Source organism: Schistocerca cancellata, chromosome 8 (genome assembly GCF_023864275.1).
Source record: "Schistocerca cancellata isolate TAMUIC-IGC-003103 chromosome 8, iqSchCanc2.1, whole genome shotgun sequence".
Lineage (NCBI taxonomy): Eukaryota > Metazoa > Arthropoda > Insecta > Orthoptera > Acrididae > Schistocerca > Schistocerca cancellata.
The window spans coordinates 533,713,563-533,737,947 of NC_064633.1; the positions used below are offsets into that span (position 1 = coordinate 533,713,563).

The 24,385-nt window shown below is 43.9% G+C and overlaps 1 protein-coding gene across 1 annotated transcript in view; it reads right to left on the bottom strand.

Annotated features, from left to right (window-relative positions):
• LOC126094546 (galactoside alpha-(1,2)-fucosyltransferase 2-like) overlaps positions 1–24,385 on the bottom strand; it is an 88,528-nt gene that overhangs the window by 20,967 nt on the left and 43,176 nt on the right. The window contains exons 4-5 of the mRNA XM_049908979.1: positions 8,007–8,154; positions 4,386–4,514 (exon numbers count right to left, since the gene is read on the bottom strand). Coding sequence (XP_049764936.1) covers positions 4,386–4,514; positions 8,007–8,154 — 277 coding nt within the window. The remainder of the gene's footprint in view (positions 1–4,385; positions 4,515–8,006; positions 8,155–24,385) is intronic.

Consider the following 24,385-nt stretch of genomic DNA (forward strand, 5'->3'; position numbering starts at 1 on the left):
AATCGCCATCCCCGAATTGCTCTTCAACAGTGGGAAGCAAGGAGGTGCTTAAAACATCAATGTATCCCTGTGGTGTGATAGTGCCACGCAAAACAACAAGGGGTGCAAGCCTCCTCCATGAAAAAGACGACCGCACCGTAACACCACCGCCTCCGAATTTTACTGTTGGCACTACACAAGCTGGCAGACGACGTTCACCAGGCATACGCCATACCCACACCCTGCCTTCGGATCGCCACATTGTGTACCGTGATTCGTCACTTCACACAACGTTTTTCCACTGTTCAATCGTCCAATGTTTACGCTCATTAGCCGGTCGCGGTGGCCGAGCGGTTCTGGCGCTTAAGTCCGGAACTGTGCAACTGCTACAGTCGTAGGTTCGAATCCTGCGCCGCGCGGTATTAGGCGAGCGGTCTATGGCGCTGCAGTCATGGACTGTGCGGCTGGTCCCGGCGGAGGTTCGAGTCCTCCCTCGGGCATATGTGTGTGTGATGTCCTTAGTTAGGTTTAAGTAGTTATGAGTTCTAGGGGACTGATGACCTCAGATGTTAAGTCCCATAGTGCTCAGAGCCATTTGAACCATTTACGCTCCTTACACGAAACGAGTCGTCGTTTGGCATTTACCGTCGTGATGTGTGGCTTATTGAGCAGCCGCTCGACCATGAAATCAAAGTTTTCTCACGTCCCGCCTAACTGTCATATTACTTGCCGTAGATCCTGATGCAGTTAGGAATTCCTGTGTGATGGTCTGGATAGATGTCTGCCTATCACATATTACCACCCTCTTCAACTGTCGGTGGTCTGTGTCAGTCAACAGACGAGGTCGGCCTGTACGCTTTTGTGCTGTACGTCTCCACGTTTCCACTTCACTATCACTATCACATCGGAAACGGTGGACCTAGGGATGTTAGGGAGTGTGGAAATCTAGCGTACAGACGTGTGACACAAGTGACCCCAATCACCTGACCACGTTCGAAGTCACCCCATTCTGCTCTCTCACGATGTCTAATGGCTACCAAGGCCGTTGATATGGAGTACCTGAATATAGGTGGGAGCACAATTCACTTAATATGAATCATGGGCCTTGACGTTGGTGGGGAGGCTTGCGTGCCTCAACGATACAATAGCCGTACCATGGGTTCAACCACAACGGAGGGGTATCTGTTGAGCGGCCAGACAAACGTGTGGTTCCTGAAGAGGGGCACCAGCCTTTTCAGTAGTTGCAGGGGCAACAGTCTGGATGATTGATTGATCTGGCCTTGTAACACTAACCAAAACGGCCTTGCTGTTCTGGTACTGCGAACGGCTGAAAACAAGGGGAAACTACAGCCGTAATTTTTCCCGAGGGCATGGTTAAATGATGATGGCGCCCTCTTGGGTAAAATATTCCGGAGGTAAAATAGTCCCCCATTCGGATCTCCGGGCGGGGACTACTCAGGAGGACGTCGTTATCAGGAGAAAGAAAACAGGCATTCTACGGATAGCAGCATGGAATGTCAGATCCCTTAATCGGGCAGCTAGGTTAGAAAATTTAAAAAGGGAAATGGATAGGTTAAAGTTAGAATAGTGGGAATTAGTGAAGCTCGGTGGCAGGAGGAACAAGACTTCTGGTCAGGTGAATACAGGGTTATAAATACAAAATCAAATAGGGGTAATGCAGGAGTAGGTTTAATAACGAATAAAAAAATAGGAATGCGGGTAAGCTACTACAAACAGCATAGTGAACGTATTATAGTGGCCAAGATAGACACGAAGCCCACGCCTACTACAGTAGTACAAGTACATATGCCAACTAGATCTGCAGATGACGAAGAAATTGAAGAAATAGTGAAGGGAGACGAAAATTTAATAGTCATCGGTGACTGGAATTCGAGAGTAGGAAAAGGGAGAGAAGGAAACATAGTAGGTGAATATAGATTGGGGCTAAGAAATGAAAGAGGAAGCCGTCTGGTAGAATTTTGCACAGAGCATAACTTAATCATAGCTAACACATGGTTCAAGAATCATAAAAGGAGGTTGTATACATGGAAGAATCCTGGAGATACTAGAAGGTATCAGATAGATTATATAATGGTAAGACAGAGATTTAGGAACCAGGTTTTAAGTTGTAAGACATTTCCAGGGGCAGATGTGGACTCTGACCACAATCTATTGGTTATGAACTGTAGATTAAAACTGAAGAAACTGCAAAAAGGTGGGACTTTAAGGAGATGGGACCTGGATAAACTGACTAAACCAGAGGTTGTACAGAGTTTCAGGGAGAGCATAAGGGAACAATTGACAGGAATAGGGGAAAGAAATACAGTAGAAGAAGAATGGGTAGCTTTGAGGGATGAAGTAGTGAAGGCAGCAGAGGATCAAATAGGTAAAAAGACGAAGGCTAGTACAAATCCTTGGGTAACAGAAGAAATATTGAATTTAATTGATGAAAGGAGAAAATATAAAAATGCAGTAAATGAAGCAGACAAAAAGGAATACAAACGTCTCAAAAATGAGATCGACAGGAAGTGCAAAATGGCTAAGCAGGCATGGCTAGAGGACAAATGTAAGGATGTAGAGGCTTATCTCACTAAGGGTAAGATAGATACAGCCTACAGGAAAATTAAAGAGACCTTTGGAGAAAAAAGAGCTACTTGTATGAATATCAAGAGCTCAGATGGAAACCCAGTTCTAAATAAAGAAGGGAAAGCAGTAAGGTGGAAGGAGTATATAGAGGGTCTATGCAAGGGCGATGTACTTGAGGACAATATTATGGAAATGGAAGAGCATGTAGATGAAGATGAAATGGGAGATACGATACTGCGTGAAGAGTTGGACAGAGCACTGAAAGACCTGAGTCGAAACAAGGCCCCAGGAGTAGACAACATTCCATTAGAACTACTGACGGCCTTGGGAGAGCCATTCCTGACAAAAATCTACCATCTGGTGAGCAAGATGTACGAGACAGGCGAAATACCCTCAGACTTCAAGAAGAATATAATAATTCCAATCCCAAAGAAAGAAGGTGTTGACAGATGTGAAAATTACCGAGCTATCAGTTTAATAAGTCACAGCTGCAAAATACTAACGCGAATTCTTTACAGACGAATGGAAAAACTGGTAGAAGCCGACCTCGGGGAAGATCAGTTTGGATTCCGTAGAAATGTTGGAACACGTGAGGCAATACCGACCTTACGACTTATCTTAGAAGAAAGATTAAGGAAAGGCAAACCTACGTTTCTAGCATTTGTAGACTTAGAGAAAGATTTTGGCAATGTTGACTGGAATACTCTATTTCAAATTCTGAAGGTGGCAGGGGTAAAATACAGGGAGCGAAAGGCTATTTACAATTTGTACAGAAACCAGATGGCAGTTATAAGAGTCGAGGGACATGAAAGGGAAGCAGTGGTTGGGAAGGGAGTAAGACAGGGTTGTAGCCTCTCCCCGATGTTATTCAATCTGTATAGTGAGCAAGCAGTAAAGGAAACAAAAGAAAAATTTGGAGTAGGTATTAAAATCCAGGGAGAAGAAATAAAAACTTTGAGGTTCGCCGATGACATTGTGATTCTGTCAGAGACAGCAAAGGACTTGGAAGAGCAGTTGAACGGAATGGACAGTGTCTTGAAAGGAGGATACAAGATGAACATCAACAAAAGCAAAACGAGGATAATGGAATGTAGTCGAATGAAGTCGGAAGATGCTGAGGAAATTAGATTAGGAAATGAGACACTTAAAGTAGTAAAGGAGTTTTGCTATTTGGGGAGCAAAATAACTGATGATGGTCAAAGTAGAGAGGATATAAAAGGTAGACTGGCAATGGCAAGGAAAGCGTTTCTAAAGAAGAGAAATTTGTTAACATCGAGTATAGATTTAAGTGTCAGGAAGTCGTTTCTGAAAGTATTTGTATGGAGTGTAGCCATGTGTTGAAGCGTACGTGGATGATAAATAGTTTAGACAAGAAGAGAATAGAAGCTTTCGAAATGTGGTGCTACAGGAGAATGTTGAAGATTAGGTGGATAGATCACGTAACTAATGAGGAGGTATTGAATAGGATTGGGGGGAAGAGAAGTTTGTGGCACAACTTGACCAGAAGAAGGGATCGGTTGGTAGGACATGTTCTGAGGCATCAAGGGATCACAAATTTAGCATTGGAGGGCAGCGTGGAGGGTAAAAATCGTAGAGGGAGACCAAGAGATGAATACACTAAGCAGATTCAGAAGGATGTAGGTTGCAGTAGGTACTGGGAGATGAAGGAGCTTGCACAGGATAGATTAGCATGGAGAGCTGCATCAAACCAGTCTCAGGACTGAAGACCACAACAACAACATGAAAAATGTAAGTTTTTGTGGGTGTCCGGATACTTTTGATCACATAGACTACCTAGGCTCCAGCTACCGGAAACTCACCGTGGAGTTGAGCCAGAGGGCGGCGCGGCCGTAGTAGCGCTCGTCCGCCGGCCGGTCCGAGTTGTAGAGCAGCCGCAGGTGGTCCGCGTAGTCGGTGCGTCGCACGTGCACGCCCGCGAACACCACCTCCTGCGCAAAAGGAAACGCCCTATGGTGTTGCGCTATCTGGCAGCAACGACAATGCACCACAAACTAGTCAATAACGACCTATAATTTGAAACGTACTGGCGGATTAAATCTGTTTGCAAGCAGGTACCTGGAATCTTGCCTTTCAGTGATGTTGAAACGATGCTTTCATTTCCTTCGTTCCTTCTGTTCGAACAAAAACGCTAGTTGCAAGTTCGGCACAGTTTGAGAGTTCGACGCACAACACAAGCTTCTGGTTGGTTGTGGTTACAGTAAGAATGAACACTGTGGGACACTGCAAGTCCGAGATGAAGCCCATGTCTCTCATACTGTTATGAAAAATTCAGCCAAACACCAGACATAGTCCAAATTCGCAGCGTAATGCGTCAACAACACAGAAGCTGGCGAATACAAGGTAATTACACTGGTCAGTAGATTTGGAACAGGGGACCAAACAGCGAGGTCCCGTTAGTTGGGGAAGGATGGTGAAGGAAATCAACTGTGCCCTTTCGAAGGAACCATCCCGACATTTGCCTGAAGCGATTTAGGAAAATCAAGGAAAACCTAAAGGTTTGAACCGTCATCCGCCGGAACCGAGTCCAGTGTGCTGCAACACCTCGATCGGGCAGTTACACTGGTGAGCAAAGCTTAAGGACGAAAACTTTCACATCAGGTGTCACTGCCCAGTAACATAGCTCGATAAAACTTAGGTTAAAGAACTGCTACAAAGTAGCACAAAAAGTAACTGCAAGAAACACAGTAAGACGAACGAAAGTGACATTTCCATACAAAGATAATAATTACACTGAATTCCCGGCCATTAATTACGGTCCCCTGAACATCACAAAAGGTGGGACATGTTTCTCAGTATAGCACGTTATGATCACGGACAGAAAAGCATCCTCTGCAGCGTGATCACGTGCCAGCAACAAGGTCGATAAGGATTTCTTGTGGTAGGGCGTACCATTTTTCCACCAGCGTGGTTGACAACTGTTGAATGGTCGTTGCTACATGTGGACCTCGAGCAATTTGTCCTCCCAACGAATCCCACATGTGCTGGATCGAATTTAAGTCGGGGTTCAAATGGTTCAAATGGCTCTGAGCACTGTGGGACTTAACATCGTAGGTCATCAGTCGCCTAGAATTTAGAACTACTTGAACCTAACTAACCTAAGGACATCACACACATCCATGCCCAAGGCAGGATTCGAACCTGCGACTGTAGCAGTCGCGCGGTTCCGGACTGAAGCGCCTAGAACCGCTCGGCCACTACGGTCGGCTTAAGTCGGAGGACGGGCAGACCAGTCCGTTCGCCGGATATCCTGTTGCTCCACGAGCTGCTCCATTTGCGGAGTTCGATTCGGTTGCGCAATGTCACTCGTAAAAATGAATCCAGAGACAAATGCATCACCGAAAAGACTCAGTGGCACAGTTATTTTGATCGGTGAGTGCATTGTGCTCAGAGATTTGGAGGTCAATAGGCCTGTGCAACATTATGCATCCCCTCACTATAATACCTGGACCACTGAAACGATGATGTTCGGTAATGCTGGACTACATATGGCGAGAGATGGGAACATCTAATGCATCAAGGAACATAGTCGAACATGATCGTTTTGGTGGTCGAGTAGTTGTGTTGTGCAGAGGCGTGATATTGCTTGGGTGCACTGATCTTGAAGTCTTCGAACACGGTACGCTCACTGATTAACATTATTATCACTCTGTGTTCCTTTCCCATGTGCGTATTTTCAGGGTGCATTCTGCTCTGACTTCATTTTTATGGAAGACAATGCGCGACCGATTCGAACTGCCCAGGCGGAGGAGTTCTCGGAACGAGAGGATATTCGGCGAATGGAATGGCATGCTCGCTCCTACGACTTAAATCCCATTCAACATGTGTGGGATGTGTTGGAGAGACAGCATGCATACATGCGAAAACGACCGTCCAGCAGTTGTCACCCACGCTGGTGGAGGAATGAAATACCCTACCAAAGAACTCCTTAGTGACCTTGTGGCCAACATGAAAGCCTATTACAGAGCGTACATTGCCATCCATGGTGGTCACATACCCTATTAAGAACCGTGTTCTCCCTTTTGTAATGTCCAGGTGACCTTCATGAATTGCAGTGACTTCGGTGCAATTACTGTCTTTGTAAAAAGTGTCATTTCTGTTCTTCTCATCGTGTAATTGTTTCAATTACCTTTTGTACTGCACTGTAACACTTCTTTCAATGTGTGGTCCAAGATATATCGCGCTATGTAACTAGGCAGTGTCACGTAATGGAATAGCTATTTTCGTCCTTAGGTTTTGTACACTAATGTACATTATTATAATAAAAATATTAGCCATCTATGGCTCATTAAATAGTGTGGGATCCGTACCAGATAGGGTTGATAGAAGAGATAGAGAAGATCCAATGGAGAGCAGCGCACTTCGTTACAGGATCATTTAGTAATCGCGAAAGCGTTATGGAGATGATAGATAAACTCCAGTGGAAGACTCTGCAGGAGAGACACTCAGTAGCTCGGTACGGGCTTTTGTTAAACTTTCGAGAACATACCTTCACCGAAGATTCAAGCAGTATATTGCTCCATCCTACGTATATCTCGCGAAGAGACCATGAGGATAAAATCAGAGAGATTAGAGGCCACACAGAAGCATACCGACAATCCTTCTTTCCACGAACAATACGAGGCTGGAATAGAAGGGAGAACCGATAGAGGTACTCAAGGTACCCTCCTCCACACACCGTCAGGTGGCTTGCGGAGTATGGATGTAGATGTAGATGTAGACATGACGGGAAGTTATGTCTGGGAGGAGGGGGGAGGCAGCTTTGAGCTTGATGGCCCTCTCCTCCCAGAACAGAATCCTGGATCTGCAAAGGGGAAGGTATAAAACACCATTCACATCAGTACAAATCGAGAGAGAACAAGAAAAAGAGTTGACAGGCAGTGAGGTTGGCGTTGTTTGGGGGAGGAAATGGCTGTGAGCACTATGTGACTTAACATCAGAGGTCATCTGTCCCTTAGAACTTAGAACTACTCAAACCTAACTAACCAAAGGACATCACGCACATCCATGCCCGAGGCAGGATTCAAACCTGCGACCGTAGCGGTAGCGCGGTTCCAGACTGAAGCGCCTAGAACCTCGGCCACAACGACCGGCTGTTTGGGGGAGGAGACCACCGCGAGGTCATCGGTCTCATCCGATTAGGGAAGGATGGGGAAGGAAGTCGGTCGTGTCCTTTCAAAGGAACCATCCCAGCATTTGCCTGGATCGATTTAGGGAATCACGGAAAACCTAAATCAGGATGGCCAGCCGCGGGATTGAACGTCGCCCTCCCGAATGGAGTCCAGTGTGATGACCACTTCGCCACCTTGCTCGGTTCTGACAGGCAGTAAGGACCTAATGAGTAGCCTTGCAACTTAACGAAGATATGAAAATTATTTTCGTATGGGAAAGTGAGTCGCTCACTCCAGCAGGCCGCCACTTACCTTGACGTTAGGACTGGTCTCGAGAACGGTCCTCCTGAGTGACCGCAGCTTGTTCTCTGCGTACTCGCGTAGCTTCGGCGAGTAGCGGAAGTGGCGCCTCACGTCGGCAGCCAGTGGAATTATCGTCTCCGGTAGGATGATGTATACCCTGCAAAATGTCAGTCCTTATTTAGAATCACAACAGAAACCGAGCGGTGCATTTCAACGTAAAGATAAATATTGATATTTTGTAACTGATACGGTTTTGGCTATAAAAGGTGTGCTAGCGTAAGCTGACCCTGCAAACCGGGTGGCAAAGAGGTTCCGAGAAGATCGATAGTAGGCGCAAGCCACACACCTATCAGGAGACAGGGCAAGTAGAGACTCGCAAGCAACACACTGCCAATGCCCTCTCGACCGCTAGTTCTTAGATCGCCGTCGCAGACCGGAGGGCCCAGTTAGTTATCCAGTGAGTCATCGAGTCAAGTCTTCAGTCACAGCCCAATCACTTGCAGTCACAGACAGAGTCTCGGTCTCAGGCAGCACATAGCGACCAGAGTAGAGTACATAGAGGACTTGTACTTCACCTGCAATGAGGTTAGTGTGGACTATTACAGAAGAGCTTATACCACAACACCTGGACTATCTTAACCCTTTGTGCGTCACATTTAGAAAAAAAAAATTGGGGAAAATCTTTTTGTGATGAATATTTATTGTAATGTTGCACATATGCCATATCCATTGCAAAAGTTCTTTTGATTTTATTGGTTAATAAATAAAATAATGATTCCAAATGGCATCATTAGAAATTACATAATGATTACTCAAAATATGCATGCGTAACTGTATTGTAAACTTACCGTATTTGTTTCCCTTGCCCTTGAGGAACTACGTAAAGTTGGTTCCATAACCAAGAATTTCACTATACACAGAATAAAACTAAACACAACAGTTATTGTTCACTCACAAATGCAGCAGCACAACTCACGACACTTCTCTGTTCTGCACTTCAAACAAACGCCGAGTCACGAAAGCAAACTTGGAACTACATGAAGCGATGCCAAGCGGTATCATTGAAGCATTGGGAAGCTCAAAAAAGCCAGGAATACTTAATGATGCCATTTGGAATTGCAGACGCAGAAAGGGTTAAGAAGCTTCCTGTTTAAGTTAATAAAGAACCCTATTAAGGGGAGCCGGAAGTGCCTATGCTGCCCATGTTAAAATCACTAAGTTTGAGGACCATTTATGAATAAACTACCAAATAGAAAAATTTGAATTTTTTTTACATATATAGAGTGGTTTAGTATTGCAGTTATGACAGAGGGATTTTGGAGTATCTTTTCTAGTTTCCTTCCAATTATTTTTTTATTAATGACCCAAATTTTTTTACAATTAATTTCTTTATAATTAAACTGAAATGAAACTACTGAACATATTGCCAAATGGCTGTGTTACAATGTAAGTTTGACCACTAGGATTGCTGTATAAAAATTTCATCTCTCTAGCTTGAGTGGATTTTGAGAAAATGTTCCTTATATTCGAAAAATTCGAATTTATGGGAAATGGCTCTCAAAGTTTCTCAATACATTCCTGCACTATAGGATGGATTATCAGGGTCTTCTTCTTCATCCTCCAAAAGCTTCCTCTTCTGTCTTCTTTTCTAGCCTGTTGTTCCATCATACTTCATATGCCTTTCTCTTCTTTCTGCTCCTCTTATCCTTTCTCTGTCAATATTTCTTAGTGCTCGTACAGTGTTCACCCCAGCTGTAAATCCTAATGTCTTCAGAACTTCACACTTCACACTGTTCCCTTGGTTGTAGGTTGATATTGCATCATAAATGCCAAAGTTCAGTGTTTTTATGCTTACAAACACCCTTTTAGGAATCACTTTCCAAATCAAATTGTTTACGCTCTCATTAGGATTCTGCGTCTTTCCATGTAGACATTTGTGTAACAATTCTGGCTGTGCTAAGTCTTGAAAAATTGGTTTTATTGCATTTATCACAGCTGCTGGCAAACCATGTTTGTGATCATAGTCCTTTTTTGCATTATATCTGCACCAGGAATCTTTTGGGCACAGGCTGTGTTGAGGGAATCCATTGGAAGAGGGAGTATGAAGGAACAATGCCCACACTGCTTTTTGCATGTCACTAACATTATTAGTATGTTGCCTTATAGCATACCCTTTTCGCATGTCACTAACATTATTAGTATGTTGCCTTATAGCATACCCATAGTATCTCTGTAGACGTTCAATCACCTCATCAGTAAGCCTGCCTCTCCCTCCTATTGTCTTTCCATCACTGAGCTTACTTGAACTCAAAGTTTGTTTGAGCCTTCGAAGCCGTGCACCCATACGCTTTTGCACATGCCCAATGCATTCCAACTTTTCAACTATAAACTCATTTCCATATGGTTTCAGTTCCTCTATAGTCTTGAAACCTTTGGAGTCACCATCCCCAAGGTAGTATTTGTACCTAACGTTGTATCTGGCAACTGAACGTTCAAAAATTTGTTTCACTCCATCCACTTCCATTGCTCCACTTGATCCACTAAAATTTGCCTCACAGGTTCCACTGTGCTCTCCTTTGATTTTATTTTTGCACCTACAATGTTTTGATAATATTGCAACATCTATCACTTTTGCACTATCACCACAAGTAGCAGTTACAACCCCATTCAGGGATTTATGACCCCTCTTTTGCCAGGAACCATCTAATGCCACTACCAAATCCCTAGAACCACTGTTCATTTCTACAGATTCCTCCACTGCTTCCTTCATGGTTTTCAAAGCCACATCTTCAACAGAGGATCCTACCAGTTCACAGTAGTACCCAAATTTGCTTGGAGGCAATGGCAAGTTCATAATACCACAAAACAGTTTACCAGCAGCAGACCCTTTTCCAATGGATCGAAGACTATACAGAAGTCGAACATTCACATCAAACACTCTAGATCGTCCATTTTCACCAAAGAGACTGGCATGTGAATTGTAGAAAGTCACTTGATACTTGCAACATGCACAGATTATCTTCATCTCACAAGCTAAACCAAAGTGCTTTGTTATCTCTAGTCCCACTCCTACACTTGAACACATTTTGCACAGAACACTTTCTTTCAGCACAGAAGATAATAATCCAATATTCAGTACTTCGTTAATATCATCACTGTCACTAACATATTCACGAAATCTGTCACTTCCACCAGTCAGCTTCTTGCTAGATGATGTCACAGGGCTATGGCCGGCCATGTGTTGCTTAGCAGAAGAACGCACTGTTTCAGTAATTGTAGTATCGCAACTTGGTATTAGTGTTAATTTTCTTTTCCCTACGTTCTTCCTCTTCTTATATACACGGTTACTAAAACGTGGCATCGTAACCAGAACAACGCTTTACACAAGAAGTATAATACTACCAACAACAGGCGCAACACTGAACTAATTCGAAACGGTATACAGCAAAGAGATGATGTTCCGCACTCTTAGCGCTTCATTTGTCACAGAAAACAATGTAGCCAACCTTTGCACACTCGCTGCATGCGTAACATAAGGCGCTGTATGCGTAACAGGCCGAGAAAATCCCAAGCAGTTCGCCAGGCAGTCACGAGAGGGTGTTAGATGCATTCAGCGGCCGCCTATTTCCTCTGCAGGCGTGGGGGGAAATGGTAATAACTCCACTTCTAGGGCGAGTAGAACAATAATTCAAAGTTTACATTAAAGAGGAATGTTCCAATAAATTTTCGGTAGCAAAAAAAAAAAAAAAAAAAAAAAAAAAAAAAAAAAAAAAATCGTAATTTTTTGGATTTGACCACCTCTGGCTCCCCTTAATACTTGTGTGCAGTATGTATTACAGAAAGACGATACTGGTTACCAAACAGCATCCTCTCCTTGCTTCCCAAGGTACAAGCCTGCAGTGACAACGAGACGACACAATAAAATGTATCCTCAGTGACAAGTGACAATCACTATTAAAGACGAAAACTTGAAGAGAAACTCTATAATAAATTACGTGCTAGTATTACAGGTACGATAAAAGTTTTCTGCAAGAACTAATGCCCAGACTCAAAGACAATGGTGTGGAAAACTTAAGGATGAAAGTGGTTTTCGCGTAACGTGTCAGTGACAAGTAACATAATTCTGTGAAAATTGGACCATGCATAGGAAGAACTGCTGGAGTTTAGTACAGAAGGTAACTGAAATAACTACGCAACGAGACTAACCGATATGACACTTTTATTCAAAAGCATTAAGTACACTGATGCGATCACGACTCATGGGGGCCACTGGACATTACAAACAGCGCGACATGGGTCTTAATAGGATTTGTGATCACGAACGGCAGTGCATGCTCTGCAACGAGCTTCCATGCTGGCCACAACATTGGCAAGGAAAACACTCACATTGGGAAGAAGTACAGCTTCACAATAACATTGACCAGTGAGTGTTCTGTGCTCAAATATATGGAGGTCAGTACGTCAACGCAACAATACCTGGACCACCAGACGATCATGTTCGACAAATTTTCTGGGTATATTACGTCAGTACCATCGCAAATGGTGCTCCGATGTGCAGGTGTCAAACGGAGCACAACGTACTGGTCGTCGTGGAAAAAGAGCACCCCACGCAGTCGTCGCGACACTGGAGTGTGAGACTGCGCGTCTTGCAGTCCTCTTGCAACTGCATCTGCTGCTTGACGTACGTCCCTTCTTACCTATTCCACAATGCAGCGATCATCTGCTGCGGTAATTGGCCTGCTCGACCACCTCTCCTTCGGGCAACTGTATCTCTGGTTCGAAATGCTCTCCATGCACGTATAACAAAGCTATGAGCTAACTATTTACACAAAGTCTACGTTTATATAGTGTCTCCATGTTACATTACAATGTCCTTCAAACATGTATGCGCGTATAAACCAGTGGTAAATATGCCTCGAAGCGCTAAAATGACGGTAATAGTAATTTTCTCTCTCCTCGTGCAGGAATCACAAAGTGCTCCTTGTTCGCTGTCCGTCTTCGTCCCTTCACCGCATGTGTTCCTGTTTCTATGCGTTTGGGCGCTGATGACCATGTTGTTTAGCGCCCGAAAACCTCAAATCACACACACACACCAAGTGCGAGCATAGGGGATATGGACAACATGACATATGGAAGTTTTCGTCCGTCCGGGAGGCGTGCACGAATAGCCAAAGTGGTTAAGGCGACCATTTGCGATAAGCAGAAAATCCTGGTTCGAGTTCTGGTCCGGCACAAATTTTCATGTATCACTAATAAAACGTACAGCTGACGGCAATACGTAATCGCAATATGCCAATCCCTTTCGTAATTCTGTGAACAGTACTAAACTCCTGTGCTACACTAGTAGTCCTTATTCCAGTTTCTCGATGATTCTTTCCGATGTTAAGTCATCCAGATGTTGTCTCCGAGCCATGTTGTAAGGAAGAACAGCATCACATAGCAACGTAACTTCTCACTCATTGACACACACTCTCTTTCTTTAAACTGTCTCGTGTTATTTGACGCAAGAACCGCGCTGACTTCACGTCGTGGTAACGTCCAACTTTCTGTGCAGGACTGGAGAACGTCTGACAACATGCTCCTGTGCTTTCCTTCATTTCCACAGATTAACTAATATGTTACGTTTCTTTACCTGGCTTGTCCGTAAGTTTTTCAGAGCAGTATATTTCAAAAACAGGATCATGTCACGAAACCACCTGATAGCTGCTACAATGTCTGTCAACCCGTTTTCAGTCAAGCAACCGTTTTCAGATCGTTGGTATCATTACACCACATTAAAGGAAGATTCCTTGATGTCAAGTACATATTACACTGAAGAGCCAAAGCAATGGTGCACCTGCCTAATATCTTGTAGTGCCACTGCGAGCAAGCAGAAGTGCTGCAACACGACGTGGCACGGACTCGACTGCTGTCTGAAGTAGTGTTGGAGGGAAATGACACCATGAATCCTGCAGAGCTGTCCATAAATCCGTAAGAGTACGAGGGGATGGAAATCTCTTCTGAACAGCACGTTGCAAGGCATCCCAAACATGCTACATAATGTTCATGTCTGGGGAGTTTGGTGGCCAGCGGAAGTATTTAAATTCAGAACGACTGTGTAGCAATTATGGACATGTGGGGTGTCGCGTTGTCCTACTGGAATTGCCCATGTCCGTCGGAATGCACAATGGACATGAATGGACACAGGTGATCGGACAGGATGCTTACGTACGTGTCACCTGTCAGCGTCGTATCTAGATGTATCAGGGGTTCCATATCACTCCAACTGCACACGCCCCACATCATTACAGAGCCTCCACCATCTTGAAAAGTCCCCTGCTGACATGGAGGGTAAATGGATTTGTGAGGTGCATCCGCTCGACGCAATTTGAAACGAGACTCGTCCGACCAGGCAACATGTTTTCAGCCATCAGCAGTCCAATGTCGGTGTCGACGGGCCCAGGCGGGCGTAAAGCTACAGTCGTGCAGTCATCAAAGGTACACGAGTGGGCCTTCGGCTCCGAAAGCCCATACCCATGATATTTCGTTGAATGGTTCGCACGCTGGCACTTGTTGTTGGCCCAGCATTGAAATCTGCAGCAATTTGCGGAAGGGTTGCACTTCTGTCACGTTGAACGACTTTCTTCAGTCGTCGTTGGTCCCATTCTTGCAGGCTCTTTTTACGACCGCAACGATGTCGGAGATTTGATGTTCTACCGGATTCCTGATATTCAGGGTACACTCGCAAAATGGTAGTACGTAAAAATCCCCACTTCATCGGTACCTCGGAGATACTGCATCTAGTCACTTGTGCGCCGACTGTAGCACCATGTTCAAACTTGCTTAAATCTTGATAACCTGCCATTGTAGCAGCAGTACCCGATTTAATAACTGCGCCAGACACTTGTTATCTTATGTAGGCGTTGCCGACCGCAGCGCCGTATTCTGACTGTTTACATATCTCTCATGCCTGTACCAGTTTCTTTGGCGCTTCAGTGTATTATCAGATTCAGCATCTGTCACTTACACATGATAAGAATTTCGTAATATTATGTACTTGACGCTAAGGAAACTTCTTTTAAATTGATGTAATGTTATCGCAGACCTGAAGACGGTCACTTGACCGGAACTGTTTGTCCCATAAATAAAAACATACTGTAGCAGCACTTAGGTGGTTCCGTGGTGTTGTTCTTAAAGATAAGAATTTGCTACGGTGTTAAAGAATTAGCCAAGGCTGAATGGAAGTATTAAATGTAACCGACAAACAGATGTGACAGATCTGCATGTACAAAGAAAGATTAAGTGAACGTTAATGCACACCCTTCGGAAAACCAAAATCTAAATTATAAATATTGCTGCCAGAAAGGTGCACATTATATGATTCAACTCACACAAGTGCTCTGTAGAGTATTTCTCAACCTTTTCTTGGAACTTTTGTTGCTGATTTGTACGATCACACTTATTTTTCTCTGGTTCTGTGGGACGATGTGAGCTACGATTATTAGGCAATGGAACGCTACATAATCCACAGACGGTCTACAAATAAAAATATAGAAGATAAAAAGTTGGCCAAGTACGAGTAAGACACGCGCTCTGACGATATCGAGAATATCGAGAATTTCTGCTTATTATCGATATAGATACTAGCAAGATGTCAGTCCCCGGAATTCCAAGGCTTTCGATGTTGTAATTTTAAGTTCTAAGTTCGAACTTTTTGTTTTATTTGTTATTCGCTATTGTAATTCCTGAGAAACAGGAGTGTGAACAGATGGACAAACTGAATGTCCGATAATAAATAACAAAGAAAAATTTCGTGTGATATAATTACAAATTAAGAATTTTCGGCTTTTTCCCTTACTTGTGTTGTGAAACCTTCGTACTTTGCAAATTTCATGATCAGTGAGAAATACAGTATAGGGTTTGATGAGTGAGTTTGCGAGTATCAAAATGTGTGACATAAATGTCATTAAATTAGAAGCTTAAATGTTATACACTGCCAAGACACCATAGACTTTAGTAGGCGACATAAACGTCTACTTGATACATCTATACGATCCTCAGAAAAAGGGGTCTTAACAGTTGGACAGACGGACAGACAGACAAGTGGACGATAAAGCGATCCTATGAAGGTTCCATTTTTACCTATTGAGGTACAGAACACTAAAAATTAAAAAAGAAAGCAAACGCCTTGGAGGACGGAAGAAGTTAAAACATCTAATTGGAAGCTAATGCTGGTTTCATGTATAAGTACCATTGACATGTTCGTTGTATGGTCAACTGTTGCATATCAGCGGTAGGCAATGAAAACCACGTAACTCGATTTTGTTAAATTTTACAAGAGAAACAAAAACGGTTTCTTAAAAAAATGAAGTGATACAATGTTGCTAAATGTGTAACTAGTATATAGTAAAACCCTATTTATTGACAGATTAGGGAAATACATACTCTTTCAGATCTCTTTTTGATAATGGATTTACTGCTTACTGGAATCACGAGGTTTTTACAGACAAATGGAGCTCCATTGTTTTCATTGGCTACCATCGATATGATGATCTCGATATGTGCCACATCATGCTATGTAATTAATATCCATGGGATAAAAACGAATGACATATAGAAGTGAAAGTGTCATAGTGCCCACAGGGAAATAAACGAATACTCAAAGATCGAAAAAGTTACCATTTAAAGAACTGTACATACCCGTGACTTTGAATAATAGGAAAGAAGCCGTTTGTTACAAATATGTGGACATACTCCGTACAATAACATACACAAACCGATTTTGAATGGAAAAGAGATTAGAGTTAAGTCTTGTCAACAACGAGCTCACTAAAGAAGGAGCATGTGCACGTATTGGGGGATAATGGGGAAAAGAAATCGACCAAGTACTTACCAAAGAAACCATTGCAGCATCCGCGTTAAATAATATGAGTAAACCACAGGAAAAAATAATCTGAATGTTTGGGCTCGGTCCTCCAAAATTCGAATTCAGTGTTTACCACTGCGACATCCCACTCGTTTCGTGAACAGAAGTAGGATTGCGTTCTCAAGTTTTCCATATTGTGTATGAACTCACTACTATTAAAATTCAGACTGAAATGAAGAAATGGGAACAGTGATGTTGCGTTTACTTAGCATGTGATGTGGACGAGTACAGAAGATACCCGTAGGAATTGCTGAGTAGAAACAGAAAAATTCTAGGATAAAATGGTGACTGTAATTTTTGTGATTGTTCACAGAGTTAAAAAGTGATTTAAATTCATAGGGGGCTATCAAAACGCTACCGTTCGACGACCGTACAGTCCAGAATCGGTATGCTAATCAAGCAAAATAGCCGTGACCATTGAGACAGTCATCCCACCGACGTACCAGGTTTAAGACACCCATTTGGTAAAGCAGCGTGTCCTACTGCGTGCAGAAGTCCGTAACTCCCTGCTACACGTCCTCGTCCGACAGGAATCGACGACCCTTCAAGGTCTTTTTTAATTGTCCGAATGCATGACGATCACATGCTGGAGATCAGGCCTATAGGGCGTGCTCGGGTGTCTCCCACTTCAGTCGTAACTTCTGCGTTACTACATTTCCGATGTGGTGACATGCGTTCTACATCTGCATCTACATGGAACTGCAACTCACACTTAAATGCCTGGTGGAGGGTTCATCGAACCACCTTCACAATAATAATAAATCTCGAACAGCGTGTGAAAAAACCAACACCTATATCTTTCCGTGCGAGTTCTGATTTCCCTTATTTTATTATAATCGTTTCTCCCTGTGTAGGTCGGCGTCAACAAAATAGTTTCGCATTCGGAGGAGATAGTTGGCGATTGAAATTTAGTGAGAAGATTCCGCCGCAATGAGAAACGCCTTTGTTTTAATGATGTCCACTCCAAATCCTGTATACCGAGCGAGGTGGCGCAGTGGTTAGCACACTGGACTCGCATTCGGGAGGACGACGGTTCAATCCCGTCTCCGGCTATCCTGATTTAGGTTTTCCGTGATTTCCCTAAATCGTTTCAGGCAAATGCCGGGATGGATCCTTTGAAAGGGCACGGCCGATTTCCTTCCCCATCCTTCCCTAACCCGAGCTTGCGCTCCGTCTCTAATGACCTCGTTGTCGACGGGACGTTAAACACTAACCACCACCAAATCCTGTATCATGTCAGTGACACTCCCTCACCTATTTCGCGATGATACGAAACGTTCTGCTGTTCTTGGAACTTTCTCGATGTACTCCGTTAATCCTGTCTGGTAAAGGTCCCACACCGGGCAGCAGTACTCCATAAGAGGACGTACAAGTATAGTGTACGCAGTCTCTTTAGCAGATCTGTTGTGTCTCCTAAGTGCACAGCCAAAACATAGATTCTGGATCGCCTTCCCCACAACAATCTCTGCGTGTTCTTTCCAATTTAAGTTGTTCGTAATTGTAATTCCTAGATTTTAGTTGAATTTACGGTATTTAGTTTTGACTGACTTATCGTATAACCGAAGTTTAACGAATTCTTTTTAGCACTCGTGTGGATGACCTCACACTTTTCATTATTTAGGATCAGCTGCCAATTTTCGCACCCTTGCAGATATCTTTTCTAAATCGCTTTACAATTTGTTTTATCTTCTGACGACTTAACTAGACGATAAAAGACAGCATCATCTGCAAACAACCGAAGACGTCTGCTCAGATTATCTCCTAAACCGTTTATATAGACAAGGAATAGCAGAGGACCTATAACACTATCTTGGAGAACGCCAGAACCCACTTTTGTTTTACTCGATGACTTTCCGTCAGTTGCTACGAACTGCGACCTCTCTGACAGGAAATCACGAATCCAGTCACATAACTGAGACGATGTTTCATAAGCACGCAATTTGACTACAAGCCACATGTGAGGTACAGTGTGAAAAGGTTCTGGATTCCCATAAATACAAAATCAATTTGAACTCGCTTGTCAATACTACTCAACACTTCGTGTGAGTAAAGATCTAGTTGTGTTTCACAAGAACGACGTTTTCTAAATCCGTGTTGATGTGTGTCAATAGACCGTTGTCTTCGAGGCAATACATAATGTTCGAACACGATATACACTATGTGATCAAAAACATACGTTTTTCATATTAGGTGCATTGTGCTGCCACCTACTACCAGGTACTCCGTATCAGCGACCTCAGTACTCATTAGACATCGTGAGAGAGCAGAATGGAGCGCTCCGCGGAACTCACGGACTTCGAACGTGGTCAGGTGATTGGGTGTCACTTGTGTCAATCGTCTGTACACTAGATTTCCACAATCCTAAAGATCCCTAGGTCCACTGTTTCCGAAGTGATAGTGGAGCGGAAACGTGAAGGGACACGTATAGCACAAAAACGTACAGGTAGACCTCGACTGTTGACTAACAGAGACCGCCGACAGTTGAAGAGGGTCGTAATGTGTAATATGCAGACATCTATCCTGATCATCACACAGGAATTCCTAACTGCATCAGGATCCACTACAAGTACTATAACAGTTAGGCGGCTGCTCTTAAGCCGCACATCACGCCGGTAAATGCCAAAGGACGCCTCGCGTCGTGTAAGGAGCATAAACATTAGACGATTGAATAGTGGAAAAATGTTGTGTGGAGTGACGAATCCCGGTACACAATGTAGCGATCCGATGGTAGGGTGTGGGTATGGCGAATGCCTGGTGAAAGTCATCTACCAGCGTGTGTAGCGCCAACAGTAAAATTCGGAGGCGGTGGTTTTATGGTGTGTTCGTGTTTCTCATGGTGAGGGGTTTGCACCCTTTGTTATGCACGGCACTATCACAGCACAGGGCTACGTTGATGCTTTAAGCACCTTCTTGCTTCCCACTGTTGAAGAGCAATTCGGGGATGACGATTGCATCTTTCAACACGATCGAGTACCTGTTCACAATGCACGGCCTGTGACAGAGTGGTTACACGGCAATAACATCCCTGTAACGGACCGGCCTGCACAGAGTCCTGACCTGAATCCTATCGAACACCTCTGGGATGTTGTGGAACGCCGACTTCGTGCCAGGCCTCACCGTCCGACACTGTTTCCTCACCTCAGTGCAGCACTCCATGAAGAATGGACTGCCATTTCCAAAGAAACCTTCCAACACCTGACTGAACGTATGCCTGCGAGAGTGGAAGCTGTAATCAAGGTTAAGGGTGGGCTACACCATATTGAATTCCAGCATTACCGATGGAGGGCGCCACGAACTTGTAAGTCATTTTCAGCCAGGTGTCCGGATACTTTTGATCACATAGTGTATGTTCCAATACCCGCTGCATATCGACATTAATGATACGGGCTTGTAATTTAGTGCATTACTCTTATTGCCTCTCTTGAATATTATTTGGACCTTTGCAAATTTCCTATCTTTAGGTATGGATTTTTCGTTGAGTGAGCGGTTGCGTATGATTGTTAAGTAGGGAGTTATTGCATCAGCACACTCTCAAAGGTTCCGAATTGGTATACAGTCTGGACCGTGAGACTTGCTTATGTTTTTACGTTCCTTCACTGCTCCGAGGATAGCTACTATTAGGCTACTCCTGCTGTTCTTGACTCGAATTACATAATATTTACTTCGTTATCTTTGGCGAGGGAATTTCGGAATGCTGTGTTCAGTAACTCTAGCTTAGTAGCCCTGTCGTCTATAGTATTCCTACTGCTATAGCGCAGAGAAGGCATTGATTGTGTCTTTCCGCTAGCATACTTTACACAGGACTAGAACCTCTTTGGATTCTCTGCTAGATTTCGACACAAAGTTTTCTTTGTGGAAATTACTATAAGTATCTCTCATTGAAGACCGCGCTATATTTCGAGTTCTATAGAAAGTCACCAATCTTGGAATTTTTACGTTCGTTTAAATTTGGCGTGCTTTTTCGTTGTTTCTGTAGCAGTGTTTCGACCCATTTTGTGTACCATACTGGATCAGCATTTATTTGGTATAAACCTTTCAATTGCTGCCGATACTATTTCTTTGAATTCAAGCAACGTTTGGTTATACTTACTTTGTTAATTTGGAAGGAGTGGAGTTTGTCTCTCAGGAAGGCGTCAAGTGAATTTTTATTTGTTTTTTGAATAGGTATATTTTCCGTTTATTTCTGGAGGATTTTGGAGTTACAATATTCAGTCTCGCTATGATGACCCTGTGTACATTAATTCTTGTATTCGTTTTGGTGCTCGTTATTAGTTCAGGACTATTTGTTGCTAAGAGGTCGAGTGTGTTTTCACAACCGTTTACTATTCGAGTGGGCTCAGGAAATAACTGCTAGAAATAATTTTCAGAGAGTGCGTTTAGCACAATTTCGGATGATATTTTATGCGTACCTCCGGACTGAAACATTTATTCTCGACAACAAATCGAGGATAAATTGAAGTCAGCACCAACTATAACTGTGAGTCGAGTACGTGTTTGAAATTAGACTCAAGTTTTCTTTTAACTCTCCAGAAATTGTATCATTTGAGCTGGGAGGAGGATCCGATTATTATTTTATTCCGGTTGCCAAGAGTGACCTTATCGGCTGAACTTACCTCCGGTTTTAGTCAGCTTCCAGTGCCTATAACGATTTGTGCATCAGTGCTTTCTACTAGCGCTTGGAGATCTGGTGCTTTCCCAACAGAGCTACGAAAGTTTACAATTGTTATGCCGATTTTTCCCGGATCTAAGTTTTTCCTGTGTACGTTATCATGAACTTTGCGCACCATTCCACAACGGTGGTTATCGACAGACATCCATCTCCATGCACATTCTTCATTCTCCGCTGGATGTCTGCCGGTGTTTGTCCTCCGGTAGCCAAGAAAAGAATAACAGCACTGTTTGCAAGCATTTGGTAATAACGTCGCCATAGTTTACGTTTCCGCATTTACCACACACTCGTCGGAAAGACACGAATGCTACACTAATCCCCTGTGTACATGTCGGTGCTTCTACACCCGCACCGGAGTCGCTCAACGTTGCATATACGCTCCAGCAACGCCCTCAAATGAAACTTTTTGAGCAGCCCTTATATACGAAACAGTCAGAATCTCCTGTTGCTTTTAGACATGCATGAACTCGCATTATGATGTACAGTCGCAACATTTAAAATTCTTCTAAATTTTGTCCAAAGCTATGTCCCCACGACAATATGGAAAGTGTCCCTGCTCCAACATTTGAAATTCTGGTACATAAACTGATTCCCTGGTGTCTCCAGGAATAAAAATCCAAAAGGGCGAAAGTGCGAGCTGTAGTAGCAGCCTTTCTCTGTGCCTGTCCGCCACATTATACTTCACCCCATCTCTGTTAATACGACTGGAGCTTATATCTAGTAGCCGTTTTACCAATAAGTCACACGCTTCTTCTCATAAAGAGGGCATTTTCTACGGAATATCTGGAAGAGTATTCCGTAAGTACGCACATCAAAAAAGTTTTGCGTCACTCCGGTTCCCAGAACTCCTGAAGAGAGGCGTTGACTGTGGATATTGTATCACAGACACAGCCCCTTTGACTGTTCAGGGTTGTCACTACACCCGCCCAAAGATGTAAACAACCATGCATGAGCAGCGTCTATTAGAAGGAGGGGGTCTGACAGCTGATCAGTTCCAGTCATTCCCCCAGGAAGGAGGCACACGGCTCGTGTTGTCTGTCGTTCAACCATGCCTAGACAGTCAACACCGCGGGTCGATCGCGTCCGCATTGTTACTTTGTGTCAGGACGGGCAATCAGCAAGGGAAGTGTCCAGGCGTCTCGGAGTGAACCAAAGCAATGTTGTTTGGACATGGAGGAGATACAGAGAGACAGGAACTGTCGATGACATGCCTCGCTACGGCCACCTAAGGTCTACTACTGCACTGGATGACCGCTATCTACGGATTGTGGCTCGGAGTAAACCTGAAAGCAAAACCAACATGTTGAATAATTCTTTTCGTGCAGCCACAGGACGTCGTGTTACGAGTCAAACTGTGCACAATAGGCTGCATGATGCGCAACTTCACTCCCGACGTCCATGGTGAGGTCCATCTTTGCAACCACGACACCATGCAGCGCGGCACAGATGGGCCCAAGAACATGTCGAATGGACCGCTCAGGATTGGCATTACGTTCCCTTCACCGATGAGTGTCGCATATGCCTTAGACACACTTTCCAGCGAGTGCAGCAAGGTGGAGGTTCCCTGCTATTTTGGGGTGGCATTACGTAGAGTCGACGTACACCGCTGCTGGTGATGGAAGGCGCCATAATGGCTGTGCGATACGTGAATGCCATCCTCCGACCGATAGTGCAGCCATATCGGCAGCATACTGGCGAGGCATTCGTCTTCATGGACGATAATTCGCGACCCCATCGTGCACGTCTTGTGAATGACTTCCTTCAGGATAACGACATCGCTCGACTATAGTGGCCAGCATGTTCTCCAGACATGAACCCTATAGAACATGCCTGGGATAGGTTGAAAAGGGCTGTTTATGGACAACGTGACCCACCAACCACTCTGGGTTACCTACGCCGAATCGCCGTTGAGGAGGGGGACAATCTGGACCAAGAATGCCTTGATGAACTTGTGGGTAGTATGCCACGACGAATACAGGCATGCATCAATGCAAGAGGACTTGCTACTGGGTATTAGAGGTACCGATGTGTGCAGCAGTTTGGACCACCACCTCTGAAGGTCTCGCTGTATGGTGGTACAACATGCAATGTGTGGTTTTCATGAGCACTGAAAAGGGCGCAAATGATGTTTATGTTGATCTCTATTCCAATTTTCTGTACAGGTTCAGGAACTCTCGGAACCGAGGTGATGCAAAACGTTTTTTGATGTGTGTCATATGTATGAGATATGTTGAATGGACGTACTGACCTAACAGACACTCACCTACAGTTGTGACACTCTTATCGGGCTTAATTTGGTGCAGGTCGTTATTCCGAACATACTATGAAGATTTTCGTCAGGCCGCGGCTATCAAAATTTGCATTAGAATCTCTCAAACATTTCTCCTTTAACGACCTACTCATTGATCGAAAATTAAACACTACTGTTCATACTTCTGTCTTCTCCTAAACCTTGCTGCATCTGTAGACTATCCATAGGAGATACACGGCATGTAAGCAATTTGTACAGCAAACCTTTATTAAACATTTTTTCATGGTGGGAGCGCCTGCGATGGTGTACTCAACGACGAACCTGGGTGCACAAATGGCAAAACGTCATTTTTTCGGATGACTCCAGGTTCTGTTTACAGCATCCTGATGGTCACATCCGTGTTTGACGACATCACGGTGAACGCACATTGGAAGCGTGTATTTGTCATCGCCATACTGGCGTATCACCCGGCGTGATGGTATGGCGTGCCATTGGTTACACGTCTCGGTCACCTCTTATTCGCATTGACTACCCTTTGAATAGTGGACGTTACATTTCAGAGG